The following is a 14,091-nucleotide window of genomic DNA, read 5'->3' on the forward strand; positions in this document are numbered from 1 at the left end:
CTGATGACATGGAATGACTACAAGAGTTCCCTCAAACCCAGGGAAGTGGCCGCCCCATCCTGGTACAGGTACACATGGGGACAGAGGCTGGCTGTCCATCTCCAGGTGCTCTCAGCTTACCCCTGTGTACCTACTCATCAAGACGCTTCACTGTGCATTTCAGGACGTGGAATCCGTGTAGAAATTTGTAGGAGAGATTAAAACCTTAAGCCCGGAATGTTCTATGCCTGAGTATTTAGCTCATCCTCAAACCAGTCATTTTTTAAAATTAGTTTCAGGTGTACAAAACAATGTACTAGTTAGACATTTCACCCCTCACAAAGTGATAACCCCCCGCCCCCATCTACTACCCCTCTGACATCATATATAGCTGTTACAATTCCATTGACTCTATTCCCTATGCTGTACTCCACCTCCTGTGACCATATATATATAAAATTATAGTTGACATACAATATTATTCAGCTTCAGCTTCAGGTGTACAGCGCAGTGGTCAGGCATCTACACCGTCTGTTCCTCAAATACATCATTTGCAATTAACTTAGGGTCCTCTGCTCTGGAAGGTGATAGGAGAAAGATTGTCCAAAAAAGTTAGAAGCCTAAAGTTGGATAGCAAACCACCCCTACCCCACCCCCACCCCCCAAAAAAACAGAGAAGAGTTCCCACAGGAAGCAGCACCCAGCAAACCACTGCCCTGAGTCAGCACAGGGGAGCCCCAGCCCCGTCCAGGGGAGCCTGGTAAAGCATCAGGCTCAGCTGCTGGGCTGGGCTGCGTGCGCGGCGGCTTCTCGTCCCAAGACCAAGTCTTAAGAGCAACTTCCCTTCCTCCGCTGCTTAAACACTTTTTTTTTACCCGGTGCCTGGAGAGAAGTGTCACATTTTGCTCACTCCCAACCTTTCTCCCCCGGCCCCTCCCAGAGACGGTGTGCGAGTGCCGAGGGGGTGCCGGGAGCCACCTCCATCCAGCCTCGGGTGACTGCGGTAACTAACTTCTGGCTCCGCTCCCTGTAACGCTATGAAGTTCCTCGGGAAGCCCAGGAGCCAGGCAGCTGCTTTTCTGCCACTTTGCTTGCTCTTTTTGAAGATTCTGCAACCAGGGCACAGCCACCTTTATAGCAACCGCTATGCTGGGTAAGTGGAGCGACTTTTGTGCCCTGCGTGGCTTTTAGTGGGGTGCGGGGGCTGATTTGGGTACTGAGCACGCCTCAGTTTTTCTGGTCAGTGGTCTCTGGGTGGATCAGCACCCTTTCTTGGCCACCTAAAGTACAGTGTATGTGAGCTCCCAGCTCTTTGGTTGAGTTCATTGAGAGAATGCGTTGGGAGCAAGTGTAGCTTTTCGTACTTTTTATAGTGTGTCCACATAAGCTGTGGACCACTGTTGAATGGGGTTCTGTCTTTGTAGTCGCTAGGGCCAGTGTTTGCAGTATTTGCCTCGGTTGGTGCTCGATGGAAAGGATGCTGCTGTACTACGTGATTTATGACCTGAAAACTAAAGCTTCTCCTTTACAGTTGTATGCAGGAGCAGTGGGTTGAAATTCACCAGTGATTAATTTAAGAACTGAGTGTGGTTTGCTGGTTGGTTGGTTGGTTTGTTTGTTTTTTCAGTGCTTCTTTGGCCCACAGTGTGGTTATTAGAAAGATAGTCAAATCCGAGTGATGCAAATGAGTCCGTTCAAAATAAGCAGAATAAAAGTAGCCAACTGTAAAGTGTGTTTTTCTGAAGGGACAGACATGGAAGGGGAAGGAAGAACAATTCCCTTTTTCCCCCTCTGTAGGTTCCCGTGCTCTGTGTTTGCCTTTGATGGGGAGGCACAGGCCTGCGTATAGAGCAGTGTGTGACTATGCACAGCTTCTTATCCTGAAGGCTTGCTGTGGACTAGACAGCATGTGGTTTGCTGGGATTTGCAGGGGGTCGTTCTTTGAATCTGGAAATTATAGCATTCCTGCGTTTTAGAGCTGGAAGAACCTTAAATAGCTCCTCGAGTTCCATTCCTTTCTAACGAGGAGGAAAACCAGTGTCTTAAATCTTTTTAAAGTAGTCTACTATCACTCAATAATTACCTGTTAAGGAAAGCTTTCATATAGATCTGGATTATGACCAGGGAGTGCCCAGAGATTTAAAGCAAAATTGGTCTTTCTAGGAATAGGGTAGAGAAGAATTTATGCGTGTGACCCTGGAAAAGAGAATTGTGTTTCTCTTTTTCTCTGAAAGAATCTGGGCTCTGCCTTTAGAGTTCCCCTGAATACAGTGCTTACAGAGAGAATTTTAAAAACATGTCCTTGGCTTTAAGGGTTGCAGGCTGGGAGCAGGGGCTTTGGTTGAGATGGAGACTATAGATAGTAATGCAATCCCCAATTTTTCTACCCTAATGTTCCCACGAGAAACATAAAGGAGTTAACATTTGAGGGCTGCTTTTCGGGCTCCCAGACACACACACATGGTCCAGGCTTTACATCCCGTCATTTGTCACTGCCCTCGGGTAAGGGAGCTCGTGTTTAATGACTAATGAATGGTACAGGCTCAGGTTGTGGAGGAATTTACTCTGGTTCTTCCAGCTGATTCAGGCCATGTGATAAACATACATCACAGGCTTGGATGTGCCTTGTGACACAGAACCTTGCCCCGCCACTCAGCTGTGGCCCTTTCCATAATGACTTCAGTGTGTGGTGTTCCTCGGGGACAAGTTACCAGGCCTGCTGGAGCTGAGCAGGTGTGTGCGCTTTCCGAAGCACCACTTAGCAGAGGAAATGAGCCCAGTGACGGCGCCCTTTTCTTCTAGAATTTGCAGCAACTGGAACCTTTCTGGAGGAAGTTGCACTACCTTTTCTGTTGCTCTGCAGTGAAAGTCATAATTGCCGTTTTCTTTTGGGCTGCTACATGATAAGGTAGTCCCAAATGTAGAAATAACCACGTGTCTGAGAGTTGGAAGGAAAAGATGCAACAATGAGAAACTGAAGAAGGCAATCTTACCTGTCCATCACTGTAGAAGCCTAGAGCGTCCTTCAAACCAGAAATGTTTCTGGGCACACTCACCATCAAAAGTGGGGGTTTTTAACTTACCTGAGTTAGATATATACCTTATTCTCTCGTCACGAAAGACAAATACTGTGTAGGTTTGGGAGTATTTTGTTTTATTTACTTGGGAACTACTTTCTGTAAGTCGAGCTCTTCAGTGACCAAGAACCTAATGAGATGACATGGTGGAATAGTATTTAGTATTATTTTTGTCACATTATTTTTGTTGCCCATCCAAAGTTCTAATTCTAAACAACCTCATTTTTATCCCTTATGTAATTTGTTTTGGTTTTGCTGTTAATCATTGTGGAGCAGCCCTATTTCTTCCATTTTTATAAATGTATTTTTGTAGGTCTCGGTTAATCTAGTAATATGGGATTATCATCTGCAGGACTCTCAACATGGGTAAAAGATAGAACATTCAGGGCAGACCCGCACGCCCCCACCAAGAGCAGTTATTGAGTTCCATCCTCCTTATAAATAAACTAGTAACAATTGGATAGTGTCAATTTTATAATAGGTGTTCAGTAAATGGCAAACTTTAAGTGTCGCAGGAAAAAAATTGTGGCTAGACTACAAGGAATATCTGATGACAAAAGCTAATAATACCTATTTTGATAGCTATATTAAATTACACGTTTACAAGGGAGATTTAAAAATACATAGTAAAAATAAATAAAAATACATAGAAAAGGAATGAAGCCAAAATGTGGAAAATAATTTGACTTCAAATAACATTTATTGATACTCTACTATCAGAAGGTTTCAAGGCCTCCAAATGCGAGTCAAACATTTCCCTGATAAATAAATGTCAGTCAGTGAGTGGACTACTTTCTGTTTTTTTTTTGAGAACTACTTATTCAGTACCTCCTTTGTGCGAGTCAATGTAGCATAATGTGTATGTCTTGAAGTTCAACTTGCCTGGGTTTCAATTTCTGCTTTCCCATACTCTATGCTCTATTACCTTAAGCAAGTTACTTAACCTCCGAGCCTCTGAGACAATGGAGATAATATTAGTTTTTTTGAGGATTCAATACACTAGCATGGATAATGCATGGTTCGTGGCACTTACTAAGTACTTAATGAGGTCGTAAAATAGCTAATACTTAATATAAACATGTATACAAATATTAGTATTCTCAACAACCTTATGCAGGTTTTGGTATTCCCATTTTACAGATAAGCTGAATGAGATACAGACAGGGTAACCCAAGGTCAGTGCTAACTAACCCAAGGTTACTATAAGGCTACAGTTGGGATTCTAACCCAGCTCTGTCTGACTCTACGAACTAGTACTTCTCACTCTGCCACCATTCAGATATTCAAAAGACTTGCTTCAAAGAAAAACTGAACGTTTAATCTTGCTTGGGGAACTCATTGTTTCAGGATAATCAAGGAAAGGACTAGGTCATGCAGGTAAAATTGGAAGTTTAATCTTGGTCACCTTTTCTAGGGTGATGATGAGTCACGGAGGGTGGATCATTATTAGAAAAGCAGGCAGAGACCACAAGAGATAGAAAAATGGAAAATGAAGAAACTTTAGATTGTCACAAAGACAACACCAGAAAGTAGCACAGAAAGTGGCTGCGGGTGTGTGTCTTCATTCACCCAATAAGTATTATTCAAATGCCTACTCTGTGCCACGAACAGTGACCAACAGAGCCAGTGCCCTCTGATAACTTGCGTTCTAGTCAGGAAAATAGCCCCACACCCCGCATTAGTATAGAAGCTATAAGTGCTTTTTAGGATGACAGATACTATGGGGATTAACAAGAGAGCTTGATGGACCAAGAAGGACGGGTAGAAATCCCCTCAGGGCCTCACCTACTCTGGTCACCTAGCCGTGCTGCTGTATCTTGGGAGGGGGAGAGAGAGAACTCACTTCCTGCCACCAGCACTGTCTCTGGGGACGTAAACCCACTGGGATTGGATCTGCCTGCCAGGACCCCTGACTCCTCCTTCCTCACCCAGCCCTGCGTTCATGGAAGACCCTTTCATGTCTCAGAGCAATTCTTCCCCTTCTCTTTTCTTAGCGGTGTAGCTCCGAGGACTCAGCCTTTTCCCCAAGATTGTAGGTGTGTGCAGGCCTGCTTACAGCCACTAGCCAGCTGGTGCATTCTGATTGGCCAGTGTCCGTGCTGTAGCCACAGCCCCGCCCTCTGTCCCTCACCTGCCACCACCCCACACACACCCCAGTTATTTTTCATCCATGGAAGCAGGATATAGAGATTTGGGAATTAGACTTAAAAGGAAATAAGATTTCTTTTAAAACATCAGTTTGACCTTTGAAATCCTGTAAGCAAAGAGGCCCCATATTGGGATATGACATATTGAAGAGAAGAGGGGTGTGAGAAATACAGTGACTAGGTAGAATAGACAACTTCAGAGACACCGGATGTGTTTCCCCCCTACCTAGTCCCCTCTATCTCTCAACAGCACCTTTTAATTCTTTTATCCTCCCAAGGTGACTTCCTTTTAATGCTCTAAACTTTTAGAAACCTGGAGTACAGGAGATCGTGCTGGTCATGTGAATCAGAGAGTTACCTTCTGTGTTGATAGTTAAAGTTCTTCTCAGATAGGATGGCCATAAATCGTCATTTGCGCAAGACCGGCCCGGTTTGCACCTGCTGCTCTGGCACAGTAATCGGCGGTGCCCCATTTCAGTCTGAGAAGGGTGCTGATTTGGATAGTAAATTGTGGGGCAAAAATCATTTACTATGATTGCTGCTTTAATGAGCTTTATTTCAAGTGTTCAACTACCCTCTTTACTTCGTGCCCAAAGAGTACGTTTATCTCCATTTCCTTCCATTCCTGTAAAAAGTGTCCTATTCTCTCCCTTGTAATAGCCACCAGCCATGTCTAGGACTTCTTTATCTCTGCCTAATTTAAAGTAATTTTCTTCTAACTGATCTACCTCTCTCTAGTCCTTTTTCATACTGATGATCTCCCTAAAGTAAGACGTGTTGTGTTACTCCTGGCCCTAAGATCTACTTGGCTACCTATTGCCAAGTCCATCATAATCCTGAATCCTCTGCCTGGCTTTCGAGGCCTCTATAATCAGACTCTCTGCCTCTTCTCCTGCCTATGGTTCACTCTGCCTCAGCCCTGAAAGCCCTCTGGAGTCAGGTCAGAGAAATAGCTTCCGCCGAGCTCATCTTTAACAAGCAAAGTAGGCAGGCCTCATTCATAGCAAGGACCTAAAGCAAGAAGGCTGTGGTCTGTTCTATGAGTTGGGGCCTCCTGCTTTGCTACTTAGAGGTGTGCAGTGCTGCAGCTCTCCTGCTCCTCTGACCTGAACTCATAAGCTAGCTGTACTCCTTGGGGATCAGCATTCCCTCTGCCACTGAGCTAGCCAAAGGAGGAGCATTTCAAATGCTCCTGGGCCCCTGTCTCCCTGGAGCCCAGTCTGATAATGGAACCTTTATTTTGTGGTGCCAGGATGCTTTCTGGGTAATACCACTAACATAATGATTTCCACCCCTTGAAATGCAATGAAGGATGTTAATGTTTCATAACTTCACAGCTTATATTGTACGAGTTACAAAAGCATTACATGTTTTTCTGTCTCTGTAAATGGGATTACTGAACAGAAAATAAAACCCTTTTGGGGACTTGGTTTAGAGTCTTCATTACAATTGTAGATAACTGGTTTATAGGATTAGACTTTGCTTTGCCAAATAAATGCTTTCCCAATCTGCCTCTGAGCATTAGCTTCTTTATGATAAAGTGCAATGCAGAATATAAAGCTTTAGAATCTCTTTCTAGGAAGTATACTAAATTTCCTAAACAATTAATTATGTTATTAAAGATTGAAGCAAACTTCTGAGTGATTCTCTTCAATAAAATTACCATCTTTGTTCTTTTTCTCACTGTACTTTGAAAATAGACACTAAAATTTAACAAAAAAGTTTTACTACGTTATTAAGGATACTGTAGAGTTGTTTTGTTTTCTTTTTCTTTTATTTTTTTGCTATAACAAAGAGCCCTCAAGCTCAATGGCTTACACAAGAAATATATTTCTCTCTCATGTAAAAATACAGAGCAGGTACAGTGAGTTGTGCCAGAAAACCAGGCTTCCTTTGTCCATACCTCTGCCGTGCTCAGCACTCAACTCCATCAAGAAGAATCTTCTAGCTCTTGTAGTCCAGCCAGCAGGAAACTGGAAAATAATGGTCACTCCCCTTCCCTTTAAGAGCACAGTCCACATGTTCAAACATCACTTCCTACTGGCCGGAATCAGTTAGATGACCTGTAGCTGCAAGGGAGGCTGTGAAATAATGGTCTTGAACTCGGGGGCCAGACCTGGGAGAACATACTGAGAAATCACTAGTAATATCTCTTTCTCTCTCAGTGGTCACTCTGATATTTAATGATGACCAACCCCTTCTGCCCTCCAGTTGGTTCTCTTGAAGAAGCTATCCACCCAAGTAGGCTTTTAGAATTTTGCACTTCAAACTAATTTAAAGCGTGTACTTTTATTCTGTAAATGGTCTTTTTAAGTCAGAGTGTCAGAACTGGAGGAGAGAAAAAAAAAATCATAGCCCAGCCGTTTTATTTAATACATAAGGAAACAGAGCTCCTAAAAGGTAAAGGGATTTGCAGAGCTAGTGGTGGAGTTAAGACCAAAAACCCAGGTCAGCTGAGTTCACAGCATGCTTTCCAGTTAATAAAAGTATCTTTGGTGAATCCAGAAATCATCTTATCCTTTCCTATTCCCTAGAGTTGTTGGGGATGAAGCAGAGTGACTTGGCAAGGCTGAGAAGTGTTTAATGAGGGAGGATTTAATTTCATTTCTATAAATATTCATAGGGTATCTGGTCCTCTGCTAGTCTGGGACTACAGAGATAGAAGAACCATCCATGTGCACAATCATAATGAGTAACTCGGACAAGTAAACAAACAGTTCCAACTCTGGGATCACTGTGCCCTCAGGGAAAATCCTTGGTGCCGGGTGAGCGCAGGGGAGGGTAACTTAATCCAGACTGAAGGGTGGAGAGAAAAATCAAGGAAGCCTTCTTGGATGCCAGCTGAGTCTTAAAAGACAAACAGGAATTTGAGTGGATTATTAAATTGCCAAGGTATTTTACATTTTTCTTTTAAATGATTCATAGTCAAAGGACATGGCTCTGATCTCAGTCATACTGTGTTTCCCCAAAAATAAGACTTAGCTGGACAATCAGCTCTAATGCGTCTTTTGGAGCAAAAATTAATATAAGATCCAGTCTTATTTTACTATAAGACCTGGTTAATATAATATAATATAATATAATATAAGACTGGGTCATATGAGACCCAGTCTTTTAATGTAATATAAGACCAGGTCTTATATTAATTTTTGCTCCAGGAGACACTCTAGAGCTGATTGTCCGGCTAGGTCTTATTTTCGGGGAAACATAGTAAAAAAACAAGTAGAAATTAGGTTAAATCTTTCCAAACATGAAATATATTGTATGTGCAAAGAACTATAGGCGAGAGGGTTTGGTCAAATCTAGTAAATTGGAGCCATTAAATATGACTAAAATAAGGGGTATTTCTCTTGATGGGAGTAATGAAAGGTATGGAAGCCTTTAAGCCTATGTCCCATAACATGGGGTTCTGACTTCTTCCAAAGGTTACAGTGTGCTGATGAAGAATGTTAAATAGTATATATAGATAATTTGATTTTTTAAAGAGCGTTCCATCTGCCATCATTGAGAAGGGATGATATGAGGCTTGAAGATTGGAGGCAAGAAGAGTGGGATATCATGGTGACCATGGGAATATGTGTTACAGCGCGGCTTACGGCAGTGACAGTCGAAGGAAATGGAGACAAGCAATTAAAGGAACATTTAGGAGGCAGAATTTTCACAAGTAACCAAAAAGAAGAGGAAAGAAGAAATAGTGTAAAGTAATTCTTAGGATTTTTGTAACTTGACTGAACTCTTTGCAGAGAAGTTAAGTGCTGTTTGAATATGTGTAGTGTGAGGTGCCTGTAAGATGCCCACTTGGATAGATGGGTCTGGAGCTCGAGAGAGATCTAGACTGTGAAACAGATTCCAGTAAGTGATGTGTAAATGGAACCTCTTGAAATCTTGAGTGTAGGATGGAGCACCCAGGAAGCACTCATTACATGAAAAGAATAGAGAGCCCCAAACTGAACAGAACAGAGGAGAAAAGCCAGAGAAGAAACTAGTATAAAGGCCTAGAAAGAGTAAGAAACCCAAGACATGTCAGAAATCCTGGAATATAAGAGATACAAGAAGGGAGAAATCCGTCACATCAAGAACTGCAAAGTCGTATCCATTGGTCTGGCCATTAAGAAATCAATTGTGTTATTAGCAAAGGTGCTTTTGGTGGAGTAGTGACTAAAAACCAGAGCACAGTAAGCTGAGGAATGACTATGATGTGAGGAAATTAGCAGGGAGTAAAAACCATAAATTCAAGAAGTTCACCCATGAAGGTAGGGTGGTGATGGAGGTGGAGAGTCGATAACTTGAGTTGAAGAAGCATTTTTATTATTTAGCTCTTCTTAAAATGTGGCCATGTCTTTTCTGTATTATGTGAGGCGGTAAGAATAAGAAGAGAGAGAGAGCCTGTAAATAAGAGAGAGGGGTATAATGAAGTTGAAGTTAGGTCTCAAGAGACAGAAAGCTAGCTGGCCTATCTTTTCTCTCTCAAGTAGGAGGAGAGATCCTGGTCCCACGAAGAGGGTCCCATCTCTCCAATAAAAGGAGCGATGACTTAGTTTTATAATGTCCCTGCGGGGGACATTATAAAACTTGGACCTTCAGAGGGATCACCAAGCATTACTGAGGGGCCAGCTGATAGTAGAGATGAGTCTGTAATGGAACCATGAACCCAGCTCCATGTTTTGGTTTTTTTGAGGATCATTCCATGTTTCCTCCTGTTATCTGGAACATGCCACCATGGACCCCATCATTAGCTCTATTACAACAATTCCAAAAAAAGGGTGAGGACATACCTTTAAACAAGCCCTTAGGAAGCCGAAAAACCAAGTCAAGCAAGATTAATGCCAGAAATTCCCCCATCTATTCTCTTTTTCTCTTCTCTGTGTCTACAAGATAGGCCTCTGTGGCCTGTGTCTGGCTCCTTTCCCTAGTACTTTAATGGAGGGCAGGAGGAGACAAAGGGAAGGTTATTTCTTCCTCATCCTTCCTTCCCTGTTTTCGGTGACACAGCTCTGATGGTAGCTGCTAGCCTCTGTAGTGATGGCTCCTGCTGGACAAGCGGCCAAGGCCCAGCTCTCCCTGCTCTCTAGAAGATCATTTTTTCTTTCCTCCTTTTGTCCCTTCAGACCCAGGAATCCCTCATCACTGAGAGCTTCTGCATCTCTTGCCTGTTCCCTTAACCGGCTCACATCTCTATAAATAACTCCTTTATTAAAGTCTCTTCGGTTGAATCATCTGAGCAGAGCTCTGTTTCTGCTGGGACTCTGACTGAGAGAGAAACCAAGCTGGTATTGAAAGCAGAAAGAATACACATTTAACTCTGAAGATTTGTGTTAGAGAAATTTCCGGAGCTCAAAATGAAAGGAAACAGGGCAGAAATGAAAACAGCAATGGAAGAAAGAGAGGATAAGGAAAAGGCTGCCACTGATTTCTATTTCTCTAGCATTGCCTGAAATGATAAAACACTGTATAAATTGGAATATAATCTAAGGTGTTATATTCAGTAAATTAGGATGTCTAATATTAGTTGGAAAAGCTCTCTTGTAGACACATCCTGTTACAAAATTGATTACCTTTTCCATTAGCTTCTATCTTACTGGAGAATTACGTAAAAGATCTATGAAAATGTCTAAGTGTCTTCTTCGCCAAGTGAATGGGCCTCACCTCTCCTTCCTCCTGTCAGTTACCTAAGAACTGGAAGTACCATCTTCTCCATCTTTCCAGGCCTCCCACCCTCATCCCAGGACACCTAGTGAGCAAGTACCAGGAGAACTAATGATGACTACCTGCCATCATTCTTTATTCCCAAGTAGGGTCAGAAATCTTCAAAGTAGAGAGAGAGACAGAGTCTCTACCTCTTGAGGGCTTATGTTTTAATCCAACAATCTAAACTGGAAAAATAATTTGAAAATACAAGTATATTAAGTCAACACACCCTCCTCCTGCTGTTGTTTCTCTACCTTTGTTTTCTTAACACATACATCATGTATGTTTATAGCATCTCAGTCTTAGATTACCAACTGCTAAAATATGAAACTTCTATGTAATCACACATTTTATCACCAGCTAAGCATCCTGGTCTCTGCACTTACAGAATCTGTAACCATTTGCACATGGGACCTCATCTGCCATATTTTCATGTCCCCCATCTACCTTTCAGATTGTCCTCTTATTGTGCTGATTCCTGAATCACCTAAATGTGTACTAAGTTCCTTTTTGTAATTTTTGTGAGTGTAATGAGAACACAAGACTTGTAACAAGATATGATTGGGATCCTATTATAGCTTATCAATCATGTTTCCATGGAATGTATATAATGTGTGTATTATGATGTGATTGCAATGTATTTGGCCTCAAAATTGGGACACGTGGGGAAGGTTAGAAGCATTTGGGACAAACCTGTGTAGCAAGAGAGTCAGAATAGTTAGAAATTTGCTGCTGAGAAGAGTTCTCGGCCCTTGACTTGTGGGGCAAAAAAGGAGGACACGTATGGGGGAGTCCATCTCTCCCTGTTTTCAGATCTTTGTGTGACAGCAAAGGGCAATGATTGCAAGGGACAAATAGAAAATTACCTTAATATCTGATAGGAAAACCACTTTGGTATCGCCTAGAGAAATACTGTCTGCCTCGTTTCCTCTGCCTAAAATGAAGGTTTCTTTTCTCTTTTTCCCCTAGAAGCCTAGTTTGCTGAGGTAGTTCACTCTCCACAACCGTTCTAAAAACTCTCCAATTACTTCAAGCCCCCAGTCTGCCTAATCCTCCCTTCCTCCCAACCCCAAACCTTTTACTAATAAATAAGAGCAAAGAAATGTACCTTTCCTTTCCTGATAAGATAGAGGCCATGTGGCATCTGACCTGAGTTATCTGGGTTCCATCTTCTCTGCCTCAAACTACACAGGTCCCTTTTCCTGCCTCTTCTTTCCGAGACAGTATCTCATTCCTTCAGTCAATACTGTTTGTTGAGTGCCTACCACATGCCCAAAACTGTTTTAAAGCCTAGGGGCGGACAGAGATTTAAGTGCTGGGAATATAGCACTGTTTTAAGCACCGGTGACTAAAAATAGTCTTTCGTGGGATTTATATTCTACTGGGATGACAGAAAATTAATAAACCATAGTGTTAAATTCTGGTAAGGGTTATGAAGCTGGATAAAGCATAGAAAGGGGATAAAGAGTGTCCGGAGAAGAAGGAAGAGGAATACTAATGTGAGACCAGGAGCCATGTGAAAATCTGAGGGTAGAAATTTCCAGGCACAGGGAACAGCAGATGGCATGGGAGCCTGGTTGGCATGTCCCTGGATTCTCAGACCTTCAGGGTCAGTGTCACTTGGCAGCTTGTTAGAAGTGCAAATTCGCCACACCCTCCCTCTCCATCCGGAACTCTGGGGGGTGGGTCCAGCAATCTGGGCTTTAAGGGGCCCTCTAGGTGATGGAAGCTGAAGTTTCCATCTAGTTTGCAATGTATTTGCAAAGACATTGCACCAAGGTGACTTGGAGGCTGGAGTTGCGTGGTTGAGGGAAGCAGTTACTCACCCTTTGTTCCTGCTGCACCCCTGGAGGTATCCCTCTATGTATTAGGTTGGTGTAAAAGTCATTGCGGTGTTTGCCGCTATTTTCAACGTTGTAAACCGCAATGACATTTGCACCAAGCCAATATTTGCTCGTTACACTGTGAGACGTCTCAAAATCACCTCCGCCTCTCTTGCTCTGTGCCTTTGATTACGCGGCACATTTCTGAGGGCGCCCTCCCTCCTCCATGCCTGCCTGCCTGTCTTTCATGAATCAGTTCAAACGCGACTCCTCCAGCAAGAGGTTCCTGACGCCACCAATCAGCTGTGACAGCTCCGTCCTCTGAGATGCCCTAGCGCTCTATCTGTCACTTATAACAGTCACCGCATATCGCTGCGTACTCTGGTTGTCTGTGCATAGCCTGTCTTCCCTTGTTGGTTATAAGCAAGGTGGAGAAAGGTGTTATATCTTAGTCTCACCTGTATTCTCACCGTCCCCAGAATTTGACATATTCAGTAAAAGTTTGGATGGATGGAGGGATGGATGGATGGATGAAAAGGAGGGAAGGGGAGAGGGGGGAAAGAAAGGCAGGCAAGGAAGGAAACTAATAAATTAGGAATCAAACTGCCAACATTTGCACGCAGATTTGCCAGTAGGTTTCGTCCACGCCTAGTGGGAAATAGAAACCATTTGTCCCTTATGGCAGCAGGAGAGTTGTGGGGACGCCTAGAGCTGTCACAAGGATGTGCCTAAGTGTGATATTCCCCACCCTCACGTCATTTTCTCCCTGTTCAGTGTGTTTGGGGAATCACTCACTTGATGGCCCAAATTTGGTCTCAGATGTTTTACTTACACAAGCTCCTAAAATTGCTTTGAACGGCATTCTGCATTGGGGAGATTTCTGAGGCTAAGCCACTGCTTCCTGCCTAGAGCCAGAATGGGACCATCTGGTCAACATGTTTATTGGCCATTGCCTTTTACCAAATTTAGAGAAGTGACCCTTGCCTTGTTGTTTTATCCTCTAAGAAATATGTACGACGTCATCTGAGATTACAGATCACTCCTCAATTATCAATTCATGTTGAGCTTAACATCTTCTGTAGTCTGTGAACACTTTTACGAACCAAAGGCCTTGTAATTTATCTCGCAGCATTTTATTGTCCATGCTCTTACTTTTAGCTCATCTTTTTCTAACTCTTTAGATGTCTTGATGCAGTAAGACTATAAGTTGGTTTGCAATTCCTATAACTCAGTTCACCAATTCAGATCACCATATAAATTCCAGGGGCCAGAGAAACAGAATGGCCCCGGAATGTATAGGCAGTTTCCCTTAAAATACGCTAATAATAAAAACTTGAACAGATGGAATTGATCAAATAGAGTGCTGTGTGGTTCAAA

At 42.8% G+C, this 14,091-nt stretch overlaps 1 protein-coding gene across 2 annotated transcripts in view; it reads left to right on the plus strand.

The window, feature by feature from the left end:
* The first annotated feature begins 732 nt into the window (after positions 1-732).
* Positions 733-14,091, plus strand: part of CPA6 (carboxypeptidase A6) — a 238,435-nt gene continuing 225,076 nt past the window's right edge. For both annotated transcript variants that reach the window (XM_033126466.1, XM_033126465.1), the window contains exon 1: positions 733-1,132. In XM_033126466.1, the coding sequence (XP_032982357.1) occupies positions 1,017-1,132 (116 nt within the window). In that variant the 5' untranslated portion in view covers positions 733-1,016. The remainder of the gene's footprint in view (positions 1,133-14,091) is intronic.

This window comes from Rhinolophus ferrumequinum, chromosome 14 (assembly GCF_004115265.2).
Source record: "Rhinolophus ferrumequinum isolate MPI-CBG mRhiFer1 chromosome 14, mRhiFer1_v1.p, whole genome shotgun sequence".
NCBI classification, from domain to species: Eukaryota; Metazoa; Chordata; class Mammalia; order Chiroptera; family Rhinolophidae; genus Rhinolophus; species Rhinolophus ferrumequinum.